Raw genomic sequence first — 26,055 nt, forward strand, 5'->3', positions numbered from 1 at the left:
TTCACAATAAAAAGCAAAATCATGAAAAACCCTAATTTTATAAAATTCATGCATAACCCTAAAATATCAATTTCTGAAAAATCTTTGATATATATTTATCTATATACATAAAACTCAAAATATAGTTGATAGTTACTTACCTTGGCTACTAATTGAACCGTTCAATTCTCCTCTAAATTATGTCTAAGACATTTCCCTCCACACACTGCCGAAACTCAAAAACTCTTCGGTTAGGACTTAGATCTATACATAAAGATGCTATGGTTTCAATTTCGAGTGATTCGGACGGTCGAATCTCCGTAAATCAAAGAAACGGTGAAGAAACGGTTCGGAATCGATAAATCTGCAGAAGAAGCAGAAAGAAGAGAAAAAGAAAAAGTAAAGATGATGATGGTGGTGGATCATACGGGAAGGTTTGGGATATATATCCCAAATCTGGCAAATATCCCTTTTGGTCCTCCATCTTTATATAATCTTTTAATAATTACCCTAAACTTTTAATTTACACCTAAACGCATCGAATTAACTCCAAATTTTCCTATAACACCAAATAAAAATCACATACCCCATAATTATAATATATATTAATATCTAGATATAAAGTCTAGAAATTTAGACACGGACGTGACAAAAGATATGATTCAGAACAAGGACATATACTATATCACCAAGTGAATTATGGTGTAGCTCAAGAGCTACAAAATGAGAGGCACATTAGATCTAAGTATGTGTAGAGTGATGAGCTAAAAAGGAAAGAAAATCGAGAGCTCGTCAATGGACATGAAGCAAAAAAGGGCATAATACCCAAAAGGAGGTATAGATCTGATCCCAAGCATAGACTGGTAAGCGAGTGAGAGAGAGAAATATGAGTTGAAGTTGTTGAAGAAAGCGAGCCTGAACAAAGCTGCAGATCTAGTTTTGAGTGAAGAACAAAACGAGAAGCTAAGAAAACACAAAGGGAAGAGGATGCAATTGTGCCTGCATATTCGATCCCTAAGGCTCAATGGGACAGGGCAATAATAGCTACCTTGGGAAGGTATATGGTAGCCATGAACCAGCCACTATTAACTAGCAAGAACTCGCCCTTCGCTAACCATATTATTAATTGACAAAGATAAAGAAGATTCAAGACATGTAGTTTAGGAAAGTATAAGGGAGATACTAATCTCACTGTTCATTTTAGGAATTATAAGGAGTTCATGGACGTATGTGGAGCAAATGAGGCATCTATATGTAGAATTTTCTCAACCACCTTAATAGAGCCAACTCCATATTGCTTTTAAGCTCTAGACGTTAGATCCGTCAAAGTTGGGAGCAGTTAAATATACAGTTTTGGACTAAGTTCATAGCCCTCATCCCACCATCCAATTCATGCATAACCATATATCATCTCCTCCAGAAGCAAGACGGAACCCTGAGGAACTGCATGGATAGATATAAAGGTGGACTTTATGACGACATTGGAATCTATAACGCTGAACACCACTTGTCAACGGTTAAGAGAAGATTTGATCTTAAGGAATCCGAAAGATCTCACATCATTAATGGAAAGGGCTAAACATACATCGAGTTAGACAATATTGATATAGAAAATGGGTCGAATGTTAGGAGAGAAAGCATGAATCGTGGGTCCAAGAGTGAATTCTCGAAGAAGAATACCAAAAAAGGAGACAAAGATAAGCAATTGCCATAACAGTGGACTCCTTTGAATTCCTTTAAAATGGATGTACTCATTTAGATAGAAAAGAGCAACATAGAGCGAGATGTTAAATACCACATGCAAAAATCATAGGAGAATTATGGTGGAAATCCCAAAGCTTATTGCAAATTCCACAGAGTCAAAGTGCATAATGCAGAAAATTTTATAGAATTGGGAAGGCGGATAGAATGCTAAATTATGAAAGGAAAGTTGGACAGTTTCGTCAACAAGGCAGGTCGCACCAGAAGTTTGACAAGAGAGAGTAACTGAAACCAAAGGGCTCAAAGGAGTCATCAATGTAATTAGCGGGGTCCAGACTACACGCCCCCATAGGGACACATTTCATTTTATATTTATGAGACAGAGTTCGAAAGAATGAAACATCATGATGTCTTGGGAAAGACAACGTGTGCTCTAGCCTTAAAAGGCTAGATTCAGCTTATGCAGGGGGGGGGGGGGGGGGGGGTTGTGTTGAGCAGATACATATCCTCTCCTTATACTTATCGGATGTCTCAAAGATGTATTTCTAGAAGTTTCCCTAATGTTAGTTTGGTTTAAGGAGTTCTTTCCTAAATATGAATCCTTAAGCGCGCAGAAGGTGCCACACTGATTAGGAAGCCGATATTCTTGGTTCACCTTCCTATACAAACACATGGTCACTTTACTCTCATTGGCGCTAGGAGTCTCCACACCTATATAAAGGCCAACTCCCTTCACAAAAGGCACCATATTCAAAGCTCTTCTCTCTAGACTCTTTGTCTACTTTCTCTTTCTGGATCAAAACCGAGTTGGATGTCGGAGACCTAGCCAAACCTTTCTTTTATTTTTCAAGCTTTCACTCACATATATCAATCCAGAACATAACCTTTAGGATCCTTTTATCTGTGTGTCTAGATCTCTTTCAAAGACAATATTTTATACCATATTATCAATTACTGACGAGTGATAATATAACATATATGTGGAATGAAATAACAAACATCCGAACTGCGTAAGATGTTTCATTAATAATGACTAAAAATTAATCGAACTTTCAAAGATTAAAAGTAAAATTGCTCTGGTTGCATTCGCGCACCTTATCCCAATTAATAGAATAAATTATAAAAGAAAATATTAACAAGGGTTGGAAATTAAAAAAATAGGTGGCAAGAGCAAAGCAGGTGAGAAGTGAGAGGGATGTTTTCATGGTGTGGTTATAAATAGAAAGCAAAACCTCCATTTTGCTCTTCACACTCATCTCACACATAAACCTAACTCTCTTTTTTCTTTTTCTTTTTGTTTCTCTGGTTTCTTGTTCATCTTCTATCAAAGAAACTGAGAAACAAACGGAGTTTGACAGACACCAAAAGAAGAATACCATACAGAGAGAAAGAGAGAGGTATGTCCGACCCTTTTATTTATTTATTTATATATATTTAATTCTTTTCATTTGTATTTTTTGGAAAATTAGAATCTTGATCTAGGTTGAAGCTTTTTATTAGCTTAATTAATGAGTGAGTTAATTGGAGTTTAGGATGGAAAAAGCTTAGCAAAACTGAATGAAAGGAGAAAGTGTTTTCCAGAAAAGGAAACTTGAAAAACTCAGCTTATTTTAATTAAAGTTAGAAAGTTAAACCTTATCTTTTCTTTTTAAGTATTAATTTAATCATTTCTGGTGAGGATTATCATTCACTTTTGAATTTCTAGATGCGTATTCTTTCACAACTTCAAATACTCCTATATAAAAAGAAGCAAATACCAATACCTGCAATTTCGATAAAAATATATATATACTACTACTATTATAATATTCATAATAAAATGGGATAAGATCATAAAATAGCCTTCAGTTTTTCTTTTGTATGCCGTCACTTTTAGCTTCCAGTTTACACTAGCAATGGAGCCACCAATTCATACGTCCTGTGTGAAAAAAAAAATGAAATTCATATTTGGCATGTTTGGTTTAGGTCTGCTCTTGCAAGAGATTTTTAGTAGATTTTCTAAAATTAATATGAATAATTGATTTTTAAAAATTTATGAGTAACTAAAATATATTTTTTTTCAATAATATTTATTATATTTATTTTCTATTTATTATTTTATAATTAAAATTATTAATTTATCATTATATTTACTAATAGTGAGAAGAGAAATATTTTTCAATAAAAAAAATTATTAATAAAAAATGGATTAAGGAAGTACTAACTAATGGTGGAGAGATGTTTTCTATGAGGATTGAAGGGCTCTTAGTGATTTTAGGAACCACTAAAAAGTTGTTTGAGCTGATTTTTAATTTTTTCTCAAATCTATATATAATATAAAACAGTAACGATGGAGCTGAGGTGTCACTCCCTTCTTTTTTACTGATAAAAAATATAATATATTAACTTGAGTTATATTATTATATTTGTTTATAAAAAGATTATTTTATCTGTACTATATCTAAGAGTTCTACAGAATTTAAATTAATCCTTAAAATCTCTCTAATTCTCTGCATATCTATATTCTATATAAAACAGTAACGATGGAGCTGAGGTGTCACTTCCTCCTTTTTTACTAATAAAAAATATAATAAAAAATATAATATATTAACTTTAGTTATATTATTATATTTATTTATAAAAAGATTATTTTTTTTGATCCGTACTATATCTAAGAGTTCTACAGAATTTAAATTAATCTCTAAAATCTCTCTATATCTCTGCATATCTATATCTAAAAGTTCTACATAATTTAAATTAGTCCCTAAAATCTCTCTATTTCTTTGCATATCTATATATAATATAAAACAGTAACGATGTAGCTGAGGTGTCACTTCCTCCTTTTTTATATCATTAATTGTAATTATTAATTATATTTTTGTTAATATTTATATATTAAGATGAATCTGTGCATCGCACGGGTCAAAAACTAGTTTTAACTTAAGAGTCAAACTAAAATACTCTTAGAGATGCTCTAGGTTGTTTATTGTTGTTAACTATTTTTTATTAGCTTTTAATTATTAGTGTTCGATAAAATTATATTGAACTATTGTTTTTAGTATGTAAACTGTTTAATATTAGTATTTTTAAATTAATCAATAAATAAATTAAAATGAAAAATATGTATACAAATTAATAAAAATACTCTAAATAAATAAATAATTTAAAATAAAATTTTATTGAACGAAATAAAACCTTATTCTTTCGACAACGATAGTATGAAAATAGAAATAAGGATTAATTACAAATAGATTTCATATGGTTTCACGGATTTACAGATTGATACCTGTGATTTTTTTTTGTTACAAACGCAACCATGTGGTTTGTAAAATTTTCATTTTTTATGTTGACTTTGCCAAATTTGACCGATAACAGTCTCAAAATAAACATTTTCAAGAGTTAAATGATATTTTAAGCAACTTTAATTCTTCAACTTTTTATGTTTAATGTCATTTAGGTGTTGTTTTTTTTATGAGAGATGAAGTTAATGTTTAGAGAGAGAAAACTTCAAAAATGATTTTGAAAAATTAAAAATGCGGTTCCATAATAAAATATGTAACTAAAAACTTTAAAAATTTTCATTTTGAGGTCGTTATCAGCCAAATTTAGCATGTTCAATAAAAAATAAAAAAACCACAAGTATCAATGTGTAAATCCGTGAAACCACAAGACATCTATTTGTAATTACTCTAAAAATAATGCTAAGAAGAACCCTATTTTGTGAAAATAAGAACGATAAATTTTGATCAAATAACTATAACTAGTTGTTCACGAGAAGCTCTAAAAAGAAGGTTGTTGTAAAATGCTCTCAAACATATCTGTTTTCATAAAAAAAAAAAAAAAAGTAAAAGTTGCTTCTTCTTTTTTAACCTAACCAATCATTATATTTTATATTGTTTGGATTAAACCGATAAATGTTGTTCCGAAAAGCTAAAATAAATATCTTTTAGTGGAGTTAATTTTAACCATGTGGTTAGAAATTTTTTAGTTTATAGTAAATTAAAATTTCATAGTTCTGGTGTGGTGATTAAAAAATTTAAAGTTTCAAACTGGAAATAATATACATATTCAACATTAATTTCTTAAAATCTTAAAAATAATGATAACATATTTACATTTTTTATTTTTAGTTATAATTTTTTTATATTTTTTTATATTTTTTATAAATTAAAATTTAATTCAATTATTTGGGTAAAAGTAAGAAATTGATTTTTTTTATGAGAAGGAGATATAATAAAGATGAACTAAAAAATATTATAAAAATAAAGAGTGCATTGAAAGTAATTAATAACGGTAATATATTTTTATACTTATTTAGAAAATAAAGTTTAAATAAATAAAAAAATTATAAAATAAAATGAGATTTGTGAGTTTAAATTGTCTCTTATATTAAAACATAAATTTTAAAGTAAGTTAACTACTTTAAAATATTGAAGGGATAAAGTGCAAAAATACTTTTATTGTTTACATTTACGAGCAATTTTATCCATAATGTCTAAAATGATATAATTTTACCTTTAACGTTGACAGTCAAGAGTAATTTTACCTCTTATGTTGACACGTTATGTCAATTGGAGAAATTATCTATCTCTAGATCATGAATCTCATATCTACACTTTACATGTGCATCATATTTTATATTTATTAATATCACAAATACATGATTAAATTTGAATTTTTTTTTTTGCAAAAATTATACTATGTCGAGCTTAAAGAGTTGCTTTCGAACCTCGCCATTCGGTCTTAGTTTTCGCTCTTTTCTGAAAAAAAAACATTTCCTTTCATTGCGTTGTTTCGTAAAATAGAAATACTTATTTTGAAATTCAACTATGCTTTCTTTTGCTTGATTCAGAAAGTCAACTTTCTTCTTCCTTTCATCCTTCGGATGTTCTATTTAGATCCAAAACAAGCATTTCTTACGGGTAAACCTTAAGGCTTAAGCCTTTTCCACTCGCGAAACAAAGACTGAATTGGTAAAGAAAGGAATCCAAAAGCAATCTCGGGTCAGTTCTTTTCTCCCTTACTTATCTTAGTCTCTTTTCTTTAACACTTTCATCGAATTTAAAAATAATAATCTTCAATTCTATTATTAAATTAAAAAAAATAAGATCTTTTTTTAGAATCAATTGAATTGGTGCAGAATAAGGAACAAATATCGGTGTTTCATAATAATGTCTTTCAATTGATCCAACTTGTCAACATTAGAGGTAAAATTGATCTTGTCCGCCAACATTGGGAGCAAAATTGTACCATTTTAGACGTTAAACGTAAAATTACCCTTATCTCTAAACGTTAGAGATATTTTTACACTTTATCACAATATTGAAATAATATTATATAAGGTAAATAATAAATATAAATTAATATTAAATACTACAAGGGACAGAATCACCGCTACTTAAGGGTAGAGCTAGTGGCTGTGGCTCCGGCCCCCAAACTCTAAACTGACTTGTGTCCAACATACAATTTTGTGATAGTCCTGCATAAGTGAATCTAACACCTTAACATTTATGAAATAGTATTTAATTTAATCATAAATTTGGTTACCGAAAAGCAGGGCCGGTCCTGACGTTTTAGGGGCCCCAGGCGAAATAAGAAATAATGGGTCCTTAATAAAAAAAAAAATTATACAAAAAAATCTAAAAATAGAAATTTTGGTACATTTTAGACCTAAAATATCATATTATTTGGTCAATTTTTAGACCTAATGGGTATATAACTAAATTTATAACAAAAAAATAGTATATATTCAATAAAATTAAAAAATTTGGGATCCTTTTAGCCTTGGACCCTAGGCGGCCGCACCCCGGGCCTATGCCCAGGGCCGGCCCTGCCGAAAAGTATAAACCATTTGATAAATATTAAAATTAAAATAGTGTTATTATTTTGTAATTTGACTTACCGAGAAAAGCTAGTCCATTTGAGTTCCTTATCCAAAGAAAATATGTATAAATCAATGTTTTAAAAAACGAACCGGATGTCGAACCGGCTTAACAACTGGGTCAAGGGTCAATTGGTTCAACCGGTTTATCCGGATTGATTGAACCGGATGACCTCATAAATAATAAATATATATTAATTTAATTTTAGTTATAAATTTACTAAGATTTTAAAATTTTATTTTATATATATTGAAAATTTAAATACGAAATAAATAAGATCAATTAAATTTTTAATAATATTTATTAAAATATATAAAAAAAAATAAATACTAAATAATATTTTAAAATTTAAATTTTAAGTATGAGTCTAATATATAAATATATAGTGTTGTTATTATTTACAAATTGCAAGGTAGTTTAATGGTAAGATGTATATAATCCTACCTAATGGTCCAAGTTTGAATCCCATCTTCAACATAATATTTTATTTTTTTAATTAAACATGTGTGACAACTAACCGGATCAAACCGCTTAACCGGACCGGTTCACGGTTCAACCGGCCGGTTCAAGTGCTTCAGTCCGGTTTGTTGAATGTATATAAAACCAGTGACAACCGGACCGGAGACCTGACCGGTTCGCGGTCGAACCGGCCGGTCTGGTCCGGTTTTCATAACATTGATATAAATATAATTAGCAGTTTTAATCATATAAAAATTGATGTGTGGAGGTTGCCGACCAAAGCTAATAAATGGAATAAGTCCAAAAGGTTTTAACATTATCCACGTATATTTCGTTCTCATGTCCATACTCCATTTATTCCCTTGTCATCTCATTTTTTGTTTACTCCACACCATTTTTTATATACTTTTCAAAATTCGTTGCTGCCAATATTTGCATAAAATTAACTATTGATTTTTTTTTTTTTACAAATAACATATTAATACAATTTATAATTTCATATTCATCTTTCAACTTCTAACATTGTAATAAACCAATAAGGCTTCAAATTGCATATTTTTTATAAAACTTGTATTTATTTGAATTTTAATTCATATGCACTTTTTTTTAAATTAATTATTTATTTTGAAACTCAGATAATTTAAAAAAGTCACTAAGTTTTTAGCAATTAGAAAGTCGTAAAACATATAATGACAAAGTTTTGAAGTGCAGGACAAAAAAAACTCCACCAAGTATAAAAAGATTATGTAATTAATCGTCCCATTGGAGGTGAGAAACTGAAGAAAAATGTCGGTATGTGAAATTAAAATGCCACTACTTGAAAGGCATTAAAATCATTGGTTTAAACACCTTTTTTGAAAATAAAGATTACGTGATTAAGTTACATGCACATCATAGTCAATAACCAATCTTTACTCCAATTTAACCCTTACATTTACTTTTTTATTAGAAATTTTTTTACTTTAATTTATTTTATTTATCTCCTAAACTTATAATTAGCAAATAACTAGCTACTATACCAAGTAACGAAGGTTAATTTAAGTGGAAAGTCAGTGTAATTTTCATCAATTCAGATTAACTTGTGTGAAAAGGAAAAAAAAAAAAAAAGTCTTTAGTCACTTGATCTAGTTTTTAAATTTAATTTCTAGCATATACAATATATTCAAATTGAAAATAATATCATTGAAAGTATTTGACCAATTTCAATTTGATTAATGAAATTGACATAGAAAATAATATTTAGTAATGACGTGTTAATTATTAGTGATAAAGACATTTAACTAATTATTATATATTTTATTTAAGGGTTTAGCTAAATCTAAGTAAAATATTTATATTTAAATAATTTATCAATAAAAATAGATATGCGAGATCGTTTATTCTTATAAAGATAACTAACTTTAAAATTCATAGTATAATTATCATTGTAAGGCTCTGTTCTTTATCGTTGAAAAAAACTGAACTGAATTGAACTGAACTGAACTGAACTGAATTGAACTGAACTGAACTGAATACTGCTGAATACTGAACTGAATTCAACTGAATACTACTGAATACTGAACTTAACTGAATGCTACTGAACTTAACTGAATGCTACCGAACTTAACCGAACTTAACAATAATGATGATATTAGACTTTAAAATAATTTTCATGATAATATTGGACATTAATGAACTTATAATAATAATAATGGTTCTAATAAATTTAATAATATCAATAATAAATAAATATATTATTAAAGATAAAATTAAATTGAATATCAAATAAAAGCCCGGGATGATAAAATCTTGGCTCGATAAAAGCCTATGAAATTAAATAAAAATAAGTCTAATTTAAATTAAAAATACAAATTACATACAAACACAAATTTATATATAATTTAAAGCCTATGAAATTAAATACAAATCTTCATATGAATACAAACTCTTAACTTTTTATTTTAATTAAGGGTGAAAGTGCAAAAATAACGTTTTGGGTCAGAAGTAATTTTACCTCTAACGTCTAAAATGGTGGAATTTATCCCTAACATTGATAAATTGGATAAATTTGAGAAATAATTCATAATATGGATCCTAATTTTTAAATATGGATGCATACTTTAGTTTTATTTTTTTTATTAAACCATATATATTTTAATAAACTATAATTTCTTGACTTTTATCTAATTTATAGATAATGATAAACTATAAATAATAATAATAATAAATAATGATAAATTATAGATAAATAATAATAATAATTATAATAAATTATATATAAATAATGATAATATAATAAATAATGATAAATTACTGAATGCTGAACTGAACTGAACTGAACTGATTGTTACTGAAATTAAGTGATAAAGAACAGGGCCTAACAATATTACAAGACCATTATATATACCCATCCAACCTAGTTATTTACATTTTATTCAAACTCCAATACATTCCATGTTCATAATACATAATCATTTCATATCTCATCACAAATGAGAGTTAGGCTCTGTTCATTATTACTGAAAAAAACTGAACTGAACTGAACTGAATGATACTGAATGCTACTGAACTTAAGTGAATGATACCGAACTTAACCGAATTTAATCGAACGTAACAATAATGATGATATTAGACTTTAAAATAATTTAATGATAATATTGGACATTAATAAGCTTATAATAATAATAATAATAATAATAATAATAATATTTCTACCAAAAAAAATAATATCAATAATAAATAAACATATTATTAAAGATTAAACTAAATTAAATATCAAATAAAATCTAGGCTCGATAAAATCCTATGACATTAAATAAAAATGAGTCTAATTTAAATTAAAAATATAAATTACATACAAACACAAATTTATATATAATTTAAAGCCTATGAAATTAAATACAAATTTTTATATGAATACACACTCTTAACTTTTTATTACAATTAAGTATTAAGGTACAAAAATACCTTTAACGTTTTGGGTCCGGGGTTATTTTACTCCTAACGTCTAAATATGAATTTTCATATGAATACAAAATCTTGACTCAATTTATCAATGTTAAGGGTAAAATTGCTATTGGCTTCTAATATTAGGGATAAAATTGCACTATTTGAGATATTAAGGTAGTTGAGCCAGTTAATTTTTTAGAGCATTGTAATGTAAACGTATTAATATAATATTTATTTACTTTTCGCAAAATTTGCAAATAAGTTGCACCAAATAATTATAATTATAATAAATAATGATAATATATATAATGACAAAGCATAAATTATATATAAATATAATTATAATGAAAATAGATAAATTAATATATAATAAATTATAATAATTATAATAAATTGCTGAAATTATAAATAAATAATGATAATAATAATAAATTATATATAAATAATAATAATATATAATAATTATAATAAATAATGATAAATTATTGAATACTGAAACTGAATACTGAACTGAACTGAACTGAACTGATTACTACTGAACTGATTGTTACTGAAATTAAGTAATAAAGAACAGGGTCTTACACGCTGAACATAAAATCATTTGTTCAGTATTTATACTACTTCACGCACAAATAGCTAATCCAAACGTCCAGAGTCTTGTTCATCTGTCATTTGTTCTCCTATAAATATAAAATGCATTATATGATTAATGAGCCTAATATTAAAGTAAATATCTTTATGCATGCCAAAACAATCATCCAAGACTCGTAAATATATCTAAGAAGTGTTACCAAAAATCCTAAGACATTCAAAAGAAAATTTCAATCGATCAGACAAGTATGAATTTAAAACAAAGAAAAACATGAAAACGAAAAACAAAGTTTCAACAGATATATCTGATTGTGACTCACTTTTGAAGCTCTTTAAGTTCGAATTTGGAAAATGTGTCAGAGATAATATGCGTAAAAAAGTATGTCTTAAGTTTATATTGAAACTTGATTTTTACAATCAAGTATTATGAAAAGGTTATGGTCAAAATACGAATGATTTTCAAATCTGCCAACAATTACGAATAAGAAGAAGAAAGTTGAGTTCAATCCTATTTCAAATCCAATGTCCACTAGATTCGATCACAATTCATAGGGCTAGTATACCAAACATTCTAAGACCGAAAACACTTATTTAAATACGAATTTATACACCCCAAACAAAATAGACCAATAAAAAAACCATTAAATCTCCAAGCCCTAAATCTTTGAATTAATTATAAAAATTGAACAATCTTGTAAAAAAAAGTTGAACTTACTCGAATCGTTTCTTTGTGAGGATGATGAGTATGACGGTATTATTATGAGTTGATGGTTTGTACAATGATCGGAAAATGAGAGAAGATGAGAAGGAGAAGGAAAAGATGATATATCATGTAACTCCCACCATAAATGCAGAAAAAAGGTAAATGGAGGTTATACATTCTTTTTTAACCTTTTTCTTATATGGTTCGACTAATTACATCTACTTTTACGAAAGAGAGAGAGAAATAATAATATTTATTAAAGCAATAGAACCTCTAAATTATTATTGACGCTTATGCTTCAGTTAGTTAAGCCAATTAAGCTTTTGAACTATAGGTTATAGCACTTAATTGTTACTTTTTTTTTTAATCATTAATTGGTACTATTATATAGTAATATTCTTTTTCTTCCTTTATATACGTTGTTTTTTGTTCTTTAAAAAAAGTTGTATTTTGTTGGGTAATTAAGATTAAATTACCAAAATTATTTAGTTCAAATTTTAATCCAATTAATTCTAATCAATAAATATAATAAAATTTTCTAATTTCAATACAATTTCTAGATACCAAAATAAGTGTAAATATGAAAAAAGAAAAGTAAATTTGATTGAAAGAGTAATAGCAACAAATAAAATTTGGATTTTCCTCAAAAAAGTAACAAAGAAAGTACAGTGTATAATATCTTTATGTTCTTATTTAGGTAAAACTTTCATTGATTTATATATTGTCATAAATTAATATAAAAGTTATTATTAACTATCACTTTAAGTGATTTATGATATGATATTAGAGCCTCTTATATTAAATGCTGGTTTGGTTATTATTTGTTGTTGGAAAAAACTGTTTTTTCGAAAAAGCTGCTTTTCGAAACAGCAATATTTCTACTTTTATAAAAAAAACTACTTTTCAGTTATAAAAGACAAATAAGGTGAAAAGGAGTGAAAATTAGGGAGTAAATTAAAACCATGGCCACTGAACTTTATTCATTTTAACATTTTAGCCACTGAACTTAATTTCTTAACAGTATGACTACTGAACTTTATTCTTTTTAACATCGGTGGCCTTTGAACTTTAACTAATTTCTCAAAATGACCGGTAACGATCTCAAAATGAAAATATTCAATAATTAAAGTTGTTTAGAACAACATTTACCATTGTTTTCTTACTAACTGGTTAAAGGTCCAAACCCTATTGTTTTCTTACTAACTGATATTATGAATGTAATCCATATTTTGTGAAAGACATGCAAACTATATTTTGGCATTGATTATGCTTATTTTTGGCATGTTGGAGCATAAAAAAATCGAATAGATTATTTTCATCGATTTTTCGGTTTGAGGCTTGTCAGACACTTTTAAAACGGATGATCTCCCAATTATGAGTTTTGTGACGATTGTACTCCACATTTCCACATTTCAGCAAACATAATCTAAGTAAATAGTCTAAAATAATTGACAAGAGGTAGAATGAGAATTTAGGAGGTCAATAAGACGAAAGAGGAGTCTTATATATATAAAAGTTTAAAGTACTTAATATAGTAAAATAATTGACTAAGCAACTTGTACATAAAATAGTAAGAATTGAATTCCCTTTTAGCTATACTCTTTATGGAACATTTGCAGCACCTTATTTTATTTTCATGTTATGCCTCACATGTTATGTCTTATGTACTTACTTACTTGTATTCAAAATGGCTCTTTTTTCAATGCACCATCAAATCCAAATCAAATCAAATCTAGTAGATTAGGAGCTGGATTTCATGATCTAATTATTAATAGATGCATTTGTTCTTAACTTCAATTCTCAGGGACTTTATTGCAATTAACCCAAATATCAGGATGTCTACCACCACCAGAATAATATAGGCAAGATAAACAAAACGACTTTGGAATTTGTTTGTAGCAACTAGCATCGACATCAACATTTTGTTCTTGAGTAAGACCTTTATTTTTCAAATTACTACTTTTTAACCTAATATTAATTTAAAATTATAATCTTCTCATTTTTTCAATACGACAACTCCTTACGTATATTAATAGTTTCAATTGAAATTGGATATTTTAACAAAATTTTAATATTTTTCAGGAAAAAATAAAATAATAATTATTATTATTTTTGAATCAAGTACAAATTAAAGTATTTTTTTTTCTGATAACAAAAAAAGTACAAAATAAAGTTAAAAGGTCAAATTGTGAAAACAAATGTTCAGTGCAGTGAAAAGGAGGAGAAGGTGGGATTGATAATTCCTATAATTTCAAGCGGAAAGTTAATATATCATAATTACATTACATCTTGGGGTAAATTACATTTATGGTCCTGAAGTTTTTACTTACTTTCATTATGCCGTGAAGCTGTTTATAATGTACAATTTTGAATTTTAGGGACTTTAATGAAAATAAGAACAAAGTACTGGGGTAATGAACGTAATTTAGTGTGATGCGGTAGATGTATAAGAAAATTTGTGTTTAGGGGCGACAATCCATTAATAGTGGAAATGGTGGGACAAAGCAATCCGTATCCCAGAGCATCTATTGTAAATGACCAAAAGCCACCGGCCGCCCCCATGCCTGCCCGTTTTGTCCGATCACCAGCCAATCCGCGTCAAGGCCCAGGCAACCAGACAACTCTCTTTTTTTATATATATAAATTGTTACTACTATTTATTTATTATTATTATTTTTTGGACACTGACAGTGCCGGGTAAATTAGGCCAATGATTAGTGAACTTTATGTATTGTATTGTATGTTAATACAGGCTTTTGGTTTTTATTTTAATAAATTCGTTTGAACGAATTTAAATAGAAAAAAAACTGAAATAAAAATGATTTTATTGAAATAAATATATTAAATTCTTCCAATTAAATTAAGTTAAAAATAGAGTGAGCAACCAATTAAGTTAGAGGGGAACATGTATTATTTAGTTGCTACGTAAGCAAGCAAGTGCAAAAAGCAACAGTGCTACCAGAATCGATAAAGCATCTTTTTAGCTTTTTTACTTGTTAAATTAATTCTATCCAAAAGGGTCAAACCCTCTCTTCCTTTTTACTATTCTCTCCCTACCTTCCTCCCTCCTTTTTCCATTTCTGCAACTACCTTTTCTTCCCATTTTCTATTGAAACAAACACCTTTACTTTCAGTCCTTTTTTTTTTTTAATATTATTTTTATAGAATTTCTTGTAATCCTTTCAAATCATGAAATCTTCACAGAGCATGAAGTCTCGCTCCTCCAAGCAACAACTGGAGGTATGTCTATTCTCTCTCAACTTTTAGTTTTTATGTGTAATGAATGGTATCCGGGTTTGGATCGGTTGATTTTCATATTTGGGTAATGGGATTTATGCTTAGAGATTAATTGGCAGAGGAAAAGTTGGGTTGAAACCTGTTGTTGTTTGGGTTGTTCCTGCCTACAGCTGTTTTGGCCCCGAGTTGTCATGCGCAAATTGCTCAACATCAATACTAAACACTCCGATTACAGCGCCGACTCTGATTCTGATGGCGACAATGACTCTGTTGCTTCTGATACCCAAGGTTTACTACTTTTCCGCCTTCCAAATCCTCTTTTCAATCGTATAACCTTCCAAATCAATGTCAATTTTGTTGATTCATTACAAATTTTTCAGAATCTTCTGAGTGGCCAAAAGAATCGCGGTTTGGGAATAACAGAGCAGAGGATCCTACCAATGGTACCGCTCCCTCTTCTTTTTTTTTTTTTTTTTTTCTTTCTTCTTCCATTTATTTTTTCTTCTCATGGTTTTTATTTGTCTTTTAATCATCAATTTGATTGGATTTTATGTTTTTGTGGTAGCATATTTATAAATTTGCTGCAACTGGTGTTTGAAACTGTTAATTTGGGGAATCGCTTTCTTTTCTCCCTGTGATCTAAGTGATGAAGTTCTATTTTGGTTAGGATTCTAGTGGTTTTGCAAATGTGGAAATCTTTTATTGCTGTTATTTTTATGGTTTAGTTGTTGGTTGAATTGAAAGTGGCCTAGCATTACAATTAGGATGTAATATAAAGATTATGATAAACTTATGGAATGATTACTGTGTCAGCAAGCCAGCACATTTTGTGGAAAATAGGTAAATGGGGCCATCTATTTAGTGGAGTTTGGTACTAATACAATTCCACTACTTGTTCACATTGACATAGATTTCTTCCATACCTTGAAAAGTGCGGCCTTGCTTTTTGCTTGTTTCTTAGGGTTGGCAATTACCAACTTCAAATTATGACATAAATTATTTGTTGGGTTAGTAATACATTATTGATATACAGGCTACCAACAACATTAAGACCCCGTTACTATTCCTGACACACTTATAAACCATTTCACAAAATACACAAAACTGTTTAAATTTATTGACAAATTTATTTAGAAAAGTCGATATGTCAAATAATTTTGAGACCAGTTCGTTCAACTTTTCCACCAAATAGGGATAACATTTAGTTTGTTTGAAAATATTAGAAATAAATTTTATGTATTTCATACATTATAGGTAAATCTGCAATTCTAAAAAACGATTAAATCAAATTTGGATCTTATCCTTTTTTTTTTGTTTACAGCAAATTTGGATATATAAAATTTAATAAACAATTTAGTAGTTCTTATGTTATTTTTTTTTATTTGGACAATTGTACTTACATTAAATGACAAAAAAAAAAAAAAAACTCACTCCATATGATTCATACCCATGACTTCCTCAGTTATAGGAAGAGTCTTAACCCTACGCCAAGACTTTACCACGTTTTTACTTATTACACTAGTTTACACATATTTTAAGATTCTTAAGTTTTATTTGTCAATTATTTAGTTTATTTATTTTTGTATTTGAAAGTATAAAATCATAAATAGTTATATAAGTGAAAGAACTTGTCTTTTTAATTTCAAATGTAATAAACATATTTGTGATAAAATTTTGTGTAATATATATACCAATAATTCTATACTTATACATATTATTGTATAAATTTTTGTTACTTATTCTTTTAATGTTATAATTATCATAAAATATAATATAATATCAAATATTATTATAAATTTTGATAATTCTTTCAAAATTGTTTTTTTTATTAGAAATAAATGTTTACAATTTTATCTCTACTTTTAATTTTATAAGTTTTGAAATATTTTCATTAACTTTTTCAATGAAATTAATCCTATGCCTCTAACTTAAATTTATATAATTATATAAAAATTAATAAATTAATTACTGTATATAGGACAAATTAGGATTCTGTGGAAAAGAAAAGAAAAAATAATATAAAATAGAAAAAAATAAATGTTTTATTATTATAAAATAGGATAAAGGATTTTTTTGTCATTTTAAATTTTATTTAGTCTAATTTGACTATTGATTTTTAAAAATGAATTAAAAAGTTGATGTAAATAAAAATTTAGAGACGATATAATTATTATTTATTTTATTTTTTTGAAATGGGACTATATAATTATTTTTTTAAACATAAAACTGATTAGTTTAACATAAAACATAAAAACATGGTGATAAATAAATTGTTTAGTGGATGAATATTGAGTAATTCCATAGTTGATTTATAATTTTCTTTTTTTACCAATTTTAGTAATATTAGCAAATTCCGAATTGCATCTTGTCAAATAGTAACAGTTTTAAAGGTGAAGGGTTTTACTTAAAAAAAAAAAAAAGGTGAAGGGTTTTTGTGAAGTTGAGGTTGTAGCATTTGTATTGGAACTATTTCCTGACTGATTTTGTTGGATTTCAGATGGTTTTCCAAAGGTACGGAGTCGGAGACGGAAATCAGAAACTTTTAGGCAACAATATATAAACACAAAGGAACTCAGGTCTAATGCTTCTTCCTTCCCTCCTTCATGAAAAATTCTCTTTCTCTCTTCTTCCCCTTCCAGCACTAGATAAGTTCCTTATTTGAAACTTCTCAAAAAACAAAAAATATTTCCTGTAGAATATGTGTCTGTACATGGAATGTTGGAGGAAAACTTCCACCTGATGATCTAGATATTGACGATTGGATCGATAGGGATGATCCTGCAGACATCTATGTGTTCGGGTATGTACATTTGATTTTTGTTTGGAGCCTCCTCTTCTTAGTTTTAAAGTATTATTCACTGGTGAAGATGGATGTTGGAACTGTCATAATTTAAAGTAAGTCTCAAGTGCTGATTTTATATAATACCTTGAGAATAAAGATGCTGAGGTGAGGTGCTTTATCTACAAAAACTTTCCCATCTGTTATTGCCTTAACTTGGTTAAATTCTTTTATTTTGTTTCCTCCAAAATGCTCAACCTGTGTACGTGGTTAGTGTATATCGTTCGCTTTTGATATATAATCTATATATAATTTCTGGGAGAGTTCAGTTGAGAAACAGTTTAAATGCTTTCACTTTTTCAGTCTTCAGGAGATTGTACCATTGAATCCTGGGAATATATTCGGTGCTGAAGATAGCCGCCCAGTTCCAATGTGGGAAAACATTATTCGTGAAACACTAGAAGTAATTCGGCCTACAAGGACCAAGGTCAAATGCCATAGTGATCCCCCATCCCCATCAAAGTTTAAACCACCTGCTGATTTTCCAAGTATAGAAGAGGAGATATTACTTGAAAGCGACAGTGATATTGGAGACGAAATTCATCCAATAAATGAAGAATTCGACTGTTCGGATTTAGATGAAAATTTTCAAGGCATGGGTGACATGCACATGGATTCTTGCACAGCTGTCGATGAAATCAGTGAACTAGGAATTCCTGCAGGAAAGGATTTCCGGAGACAATTTTCTTCTGCAAAAAGATTAGATAGATCAAATTGCTTGCTAACAGAAGATTCTATTGAAGATGTTGAAGTAACAGTTGGACAGAACAGTGGCAAGTTGACCAGAATGCTAAGTAGTACAGAAAGGATTGGTTTGAGCTGGCCGGAGCCCCCACTAGACTTGCTACCCAAACATGTTTTGCAGAGACCAAAGTCCTTTAAATCAATTAAATCTTTTAAATCGAGCAAGTCGTGTGTAGTAGAGAGTTCTCTTAAAAATTATAGTTCTTTCAAGTCAGTCGCAAATGAACTGCAATCAGGATTGGCTTTGCTTGCAGAATTTGACCTTGAAGCTCTTTTGAATCGGAAAAGAAGATCAGCATATATAAGGATAGTAAGCAAGCAGATGGTTGGAATTTTCATCACAATTTGGGTTCGTAGGAGCTTGCGCAAACATATTCAGAATTTAAAGGTGTCCACTGTTGGTGTTGGTGTTATGGGCTACATTGGTAACAAGGTTTGTTAACCACAAGCTGATTTTCTAACTTTTTTCTTATCTCATCAGAATTTTGTTGTGATTTTTTCTTTTCAGTTTTGTTTGACTACCTAATGAATATTTCACAAAAGAATCAAGAATGTATTGTCACAGTGGTATTATATCATATCTGCAAAACATAATTCCTTAACGTTTTATGCTTGATATAGTATCATGGTTTGCATAGTTGTATGGCCGGTTGGCTAATCATAGAGGATTTACATATGTGATATTATTTTCCTCTTCTCATTTTGGTTCAATTATTTGTGAGTGAAGTGTTATGTATATATATGCATTTGGAGATCGATTCTTAAATCTTAAGTGGGGTTTTCCCCCCATCTGGACTTCATCGAATGGGTTCTATATGACATGGATGCTGAACAGTTTTTGTCGAAATTTATGCAAGTCTAATTATAATTGTTTATCTGGGCGTATGAAATAACCAATTTTCGTGCTAGCTGCACCTCTACTTAACCTTAAAAGGCGCTGTTAAGAGCTGCAGTTCGGTGATTTACTGAAATTGCGATGCAGTAACAACCCTTTTCTATCTTTTAGTTGCACATCAACTTCATTGATCAGAAAACACAATCAAAACTTGGTTTTAGGAGGTTTTTATTCATGCTTGGGATAACATATTGAGATATAAATATCTGATCCCGTTCTTTAAAATACATGAAGAGTTCAACACTTATATTTTTGTGGTAATTAAGACAGTTCTTTAATCTTCCAGGGAGCAATATCAGTCAGCATGTCTGTATATCAGACTCTTTTCTGTTTTATATGCACTCACCTGACATCAGGTGAAAAAGATGGAGATGAACTCAAAAGAAATGCTGATGTGCATGAAATACATAAAAGAACTCATTTTAATCCGCTCTCCGGTGTTGGGCTTCCCAGAGGCATCCTTGATCATGAGTAAGTATAGAACATCTAGTATAATTTAGATAATATTTTCTACCATTCCAACATCTGACATCCGCATACTGTTAACATTGTTAATATTCTTCCTTTTTGTGAAGTTCTCTCAAGTAAGTTCACTAAATTAGTTTAAAATGCTAACAGTACTGCTATTCTAGTTTGCTCTTAAATTTGAAAGCATTCTTATTGATACTTGTCTTTTCTGCAGAAGAATTATTTGGCTGGGCGATTTGAACTACCGAATCAACTTGTCTTATGAGAAGACACGTGAACTAATAGCTCGAAAGGAGTGGTCCAACTTACTCGAGAGAGATCAGGTAAATGTGACTCATCAAAAGTATACTTGGTATCCGAGACGATATTCTTATTCAGTACTGGGCTATGTGTGAGGCAGCACACATGTGCATCTAAATGCAGACATGGGGTGATTTGAATTCTTTTATAGTACCGATTAGTTTGGAACACTTTTGTTTTGTTCATTGTCATCTAAAAACTATAAGATAAATTTACACGGTTGTCAGTTCCTTTCCTGTATTTTCCTTTTCTGATCAATATGTGCTTGCTGAAAGTAATGTCAAAAATATAAGATTCCAACTAGCCGTTAAATTTGTTGGTTCTTATGATGGCAGCTTGTACGAGAACTTAGAAAAGGTCGTGCATTTGATGGATGGGTGGAGGGTAGAATAAATTTTGCACCAACTTACAAGTATGAGTTAAATTCGGAGAAATATTATGGACAGGATCCGAAGGCAGGCAGGCGTGTTCCAGCATGGTACGCTTCTGCTAATCTTGCTGTTCTTAAATCATCTTCTGCAACTGCATTTTCCCATGCCATTGTTTTTGCTGTTTCTATAGTTTTTTACATTCGACTATTGTCCGTACAAGCTCATTTTGAGCATTTGCTGGTCTTCGGTTTTCAGCTTGTCTCGTTGTATGTCATATTTTTCATCTACGATGAAGGGTGATATTACGTGTCCGTATGTCAGAAGCTGCTTTATATATTAGCATATGTTATGGTAATGCCTAATTAATTTATAGGTGTGACCGCATCCTTTCGTATGGGAAGGGAATGAAGCTACTGAAGTACAGGAGAACGGAACTGAAACTTTCTGATCACCGGCCTGTGACAGCCACGTATATGGCCGAGGTTGAGGTGTTCTGTCCTAGGAGGCTACAGCGGGCACTCACATACACAGATGCAGAGATTGAAAATGGGGAAGTTTTAGACGATGACATTGATATTGGAATAGGTTATATGACATTCGAAGAGGTGAGTAGCAAGTATGATATGAACAGCTTTGAGTCTTAAAAATGTTATCTTTGTTGTAGATAAGCATAAGGATTTTTGTATCTAAAACAGGATGCAGCTGGGCCATGGAATCGTTGAAGAACAGAGTCAGATCCATTATTCTTTGATTTGATTTTGCCATTTTTATTAACAATATTGTATATTGGTGGTTACTGTGTGAGCTATAGCTAGAGTTCCTAGAAAGATAGTATATAGTTAGAATGAATGTAAAGTCAGCTTTCTCCTGTAAACACGGCAGAGTAATCAATATGAATAATGCATGGTTTGTCTTGTTCATTTTATTTTGGCCATATCTTGAATAAGAAAAGATCGCTTCCGAATAAAATTTAAGGGGTACAAAGGAGGTTGGAAAACACAATGACGATAACTTAGTGAAAACTTTCCACATGTTGCAGAAGGAACTGGAGAATGTGCTGTTTCAAGAGGAGCTTTTAGGGTTCCAAAAGTCGCAAAAGAACTGGATAACCCAAAGAGACAGGAATTCACGGTATTTCCACCTCTTGATTATCATTAGGAGACAATAAAACAAAATTGAAGCAATCAAAGATGACCAAGGTAACTGGCAGTATGAGGAAGATCAGATAAAGACCATGGCTTTGGAGTTCTATAAATCTTTGTTCACGTATGACGCAATGGGTCAAGAGTATTTGGTATCTACAACGAAATTTCCCCCTATCCCAAGACTAAATCTCAACATTGCTTCTGCTCCCGTAACTGATAAGGATATCAAAGAAGCAATTTTTGGGATCGGGGGGACTAAAACCCCCGGTATTGATGGTCTTCCAGCTATTTTCTTTTAGAAGCATTGGACGATAGTCAAGAAAGGAGTGTGCGAGTTTGTGAAAGGTGTGTTCTTGGGAACTACGGATATTGCCTCGGTCAATGAAACATTGTTGGTTCTCATTCCTAAGGTGAAGAATCCCTCTTCTTTTCGCTAGATGAGGCCTATCAATTTATGCAATGTCATGTACAAGGTAGTTACGAAAATTATTGCAAGTAGGCTGCGGCCCCTGCTGCCTCTCATAATTGGTCCTAATCAGGCAAGCTTTGTTCCGGATAGACAGATGACTGACAACATTGTGATAGCCCAGGAGATGGTACATTCGATGCACATTAAGAAAGGGATCATAGCTCTGAAACTAGACCTGGAGAAAGCATACGACAGATTGGATTGGGTGTTTCTCCATGAGACTCTTATCTTAGCTGGTATCCCGAGACTATGGTGTGAAAGAATCCAAGCCTGCATTTCTACAGTCTCGACAAGAGTCCTCCTGAATGGCACTATGTTCGAGGCTTTCCACCCCTCACGAGACATTCGTCAAGGTGCTCCTATGTCTCCCTACTTATTTGTGCTAGCTATGGAGCGGCTGGCTCACCTAATCCAAGATGCAATCATGGATAACAAGCTTCGTCCAGTCAAAATTGGAAAGTTCTGTCCGGCTAAAAATTGAACACACAAAAATCTCGTTTGTTCTGTTCCAAGAATATGTCAAGGAGCCTATGTAATCGTTTAAGTCTGTCCTGCGGAATCCCACTGACATCATCATTAGGGAATTACCTAGGCGTTCCCCTCATAAGTGGTCGGGTGACTTAATCTACCTTCAAGAACCTCACTGAATCAGTCCACTCGAAGCTTGCTACATGGAAAGTAAATTCCCTCTCTTTAGCAGGTCGTATGATACTGATGCAATCAGTTACAGGTACAACTCCTAACCACCTCATGCAAACTAATAGGCTTCCCAACTCGGTCAATGGGGAACTAGACAAGATGAATCGTCGTTTCCTGTGGGGAGGCTCGGCGAACGCATGGAAGCTCCATATCATACCAATGGAAACAGTCTGCCAACCTAGAGCTAGAGGGGGGTACTAGCATCAGAAATTCGGAAGACAATAACATAGCTATCCTTATGAAGTTAATTTGGAGGATGTGGAGAGAACCTACCGCTCTTTGGGTCCGGTTAATCCATGGTAAATATTTTAGGGATGAGGTCTTTGGAGGCACTAAGGGCAGGGTGAAACAATGCTCATTCCTTTGGAAAAGCATCCATGCGGTTTTTCATGATTTTTGTGGAGGTGTGGCTTGGACGATTGGTAATGGAAAGCGTATCCTTTTCTGGACCACAAGTGGCTGGATGGAATTCGGCTGATAAATGTCTGTTCAACTAATCCCCCATACCTCACCTGGAAAGTAGCTGACGTTGTTGACGAGGCTGGCACCTGGAATTGGGAGACCTTGGAACAATTTTTTAATACACCCTAGCTCCTGCGTATAAGGAATATAGTGGTAAGTTTTAAGGCTAGTGACAGGGACTCTCGTTGTTGGGGCTAAACTGCCAATGGCCAGTTCACTTGTAAATCAGCCTACCAATTGATAACAACTCCTAAAGACCAGTGAAAGCATATGGAAGTTTGTGTGGGCCACAAGGGTGCCTCAAAGAATTCGTAGCTTCGCATGGCTGTGCACTCATGATAGACTAATGACGAATATGGAAAGAAAGAGACGACACTTGACCCAAGATGAAGGTTGCAATAGATGTAACACAAGTGTTGAATCGCTAACCTATGTCTTAAGAGACTGTAGGATCAGCCAAGGCATTTGGAAGCGGCTCATCCCACCATATATGCAGCAGAGGTTCTTTAACGTAAACAGGGAAGATTGATTTAGATGGTGTATCATGGATGTGTATATGAAAAAGATGGATAATTGGATGATTATCTTCCTAACGGCATGCTGGTATATGTGGCGATGGAGGAACTGGGTAGTTCTACAGATCGGCGACAAAGTCCCTCTTGATATAACTGGAATTATCTCCAATTCAGTTCTCAACTATGTGAACAATTGGGAGATTTGGAATGTCGGACCGTGTGGGAAACGAAGATCCGAGACTCTTCTTGGATGGAATAAACGAAAGGGAGGCTGGATTAAGCTTAATATAGATGGCTCAAGGCACCATGACGGGATGATCAGCAGGTGGTGTATTCCGGGATGCTGTTAGGGCATGGGTTGCTGGTTTTGTGCAGAAAATAGGAATTGGCTCCTCCTTTGATGCAGAAGTATGGAGAATATTTACGGGGATTCATTATGCTAAGGTATTAAACATCCCTTTACTGGAAGTGGAGTCAGATAATGCAGAGGTTATTTCAGCAATTAAGAGAACTGATGACTTAAGCCTGAGGAACAACATTCTTCTGAGAAAAGTAAAGAGCTGCAGAAATGATTTCCAGCAAATCACCTTCACGCACATTTACCGGGAACAAAATAGAGTTGCAGATGGACTCGCTAATCTCGCCCATATCTTTCCGTTCGGAGTGACTAAATTTGTAACGCCTCCTGGTCATATTCCCCCAATAATGTTAGACGATTTGATAGGAGTGTCCTTTCCTAGGTCCATTCCTGGATAATCTGGGTTTTTTCTAGTTTTTTCTGTCTTTCTATACTGTTGTTCTGTCGTTGGTTGCTGTGTAAGTTCTTATTCAATAAAAAAAATGGCAATTCTGTTACTTTTTCTTTTTTTTCTTCAACTAGTAGTACCATGATTGTCAAAAATCAGACCAACCAAAGAATTAAAAAGGTCTAGAATTAAGGATAGAAGTTCAAGTAAAAATTTAATGTTCTTAATACTAATTTTATAATTGTGGCAAAATTCTAGTGGTAAAAAAACACTCTCAACTCCTTCATCCAAATTTGAGGTTTCTTCCATTTTTTAAACGAAAATTAGCACCTCATTTTCTTTGCTATATTGAATAAAACTTTTGATCAATAATCTACTAGTATGGTAGGTTCGATTGTTTTTCTTTTATACGAGTGTTATCAAGTTTTCTTTGATGAAAAAACAGAATTATAACATAAATCTGATTAATTGAAAAATTATGAAGTCATTTCTGATAAAACTTTGAAGTCGATTTTGGGTGAATAGCATTTTATACTTGTGTCAAAACAGTTTCTAGAACTGTCCACTATTTCTCTAATATATTTCTGAATTTTAATTTTTTATTTAGTTTTTATCTAGAACGTAATATTTTATGTGAACTGCTAAATACCGCTCCCAAATTACTTATCACCGTCCCTTTTTAGACTTTTTTGCACTTGTCATAATTTTAATCAAAAACTGAAAATTCTCTCTCCAAAATCATAAACCCAAACAACAATAATTGATGTGTGACAATCCAAACCCCGAAAATGGATGATTACGAGTCGGAAACATTAAAATTTACATCTTTTTATCAAAGAACTCATGAAAATATTACATATTTTTCATAACGAGTTTGCATTTTTTTATCACAAAAACCAGATGAATTTTTCATTTTTCATCACAAAAAATTGAATGATTTAGT

At 31.0% G+C, this 26,055-nt stretch overlaps 1 protein-coding gene across 9 annotated transcripts; it reads left to right on the plus strand.

Annotated features, from left to right (window-relative positions):
* Positions 1-2,928: 2,928 nt before the first annotated feature.
* Positions 2,929-21,999, plus strand: LOC136235579 (type IV inositol polyphosphate 5-phosphatase 3). 9 transcript variants are annotated; one of them, XM_066025358.1, is made up of 12 exons: positions 2,929-3,077; positions 14,027-14,154; positions 15,427-15,462; positions 15,579-15,747; positions 15,840-15,902; positions 17,957-18,035; positions 18,155-18,259; positions 18,602-19,475; positions 20,224-20,408; positions 20,620-20,728; positions 21,041-21,183; positions 21,450-21,765. In XM_066025358.1, exons 3-12 carry the CDS (start codon positions 15,430-15,432, stop codon positions 21,718-21,720), a joined length of 2,031 nt encoding a protein of 676 aa, XP_065881430.1. In that variant the 5' UTR covers positions 2,929-3,077; positions 14,027-14,154; positions 15,427-15,429; the 3' UTR covers positions 21,721-21,765. The 9 variants fall into 9 exon arrangements, with proteins under 9 accessions (XP_065881430.1, XP_065881432.1, XP_065881435.1 ...); XM_066025357.1 differs by lacking the exon at positions 2,929-3,077 and adding an exon at positions 12,244-12,380; XM_066025355.1 differs by lacking the exons at positions 2,929-3,077; positions 14,027-14,154 and adding exons at positions 12,353-12,380; positions 21,772-21,999 and having other exon boundaries at positions 15,565-15,747; positions 21,450-21,681.
* Positions 22,000-26,055: the final 4,056 nt, after the last annotated feature.

The sequence above is a fragment of the Euphorbia lathyris genome, chromosome 7 (assembly GCF_963576675.1).
Source record: "Euphorbia lathyris chromosome 7, ddEupLath1.1, whole genome shotgun sequence".
NCBI classification, from domain to species: Eukaryota; Viridiplantae; Streptophyta; class Magnoliopsida; order Malpighiales; family Euphorbiaceae; genus Euphorbia; species Euphorbia lathyris.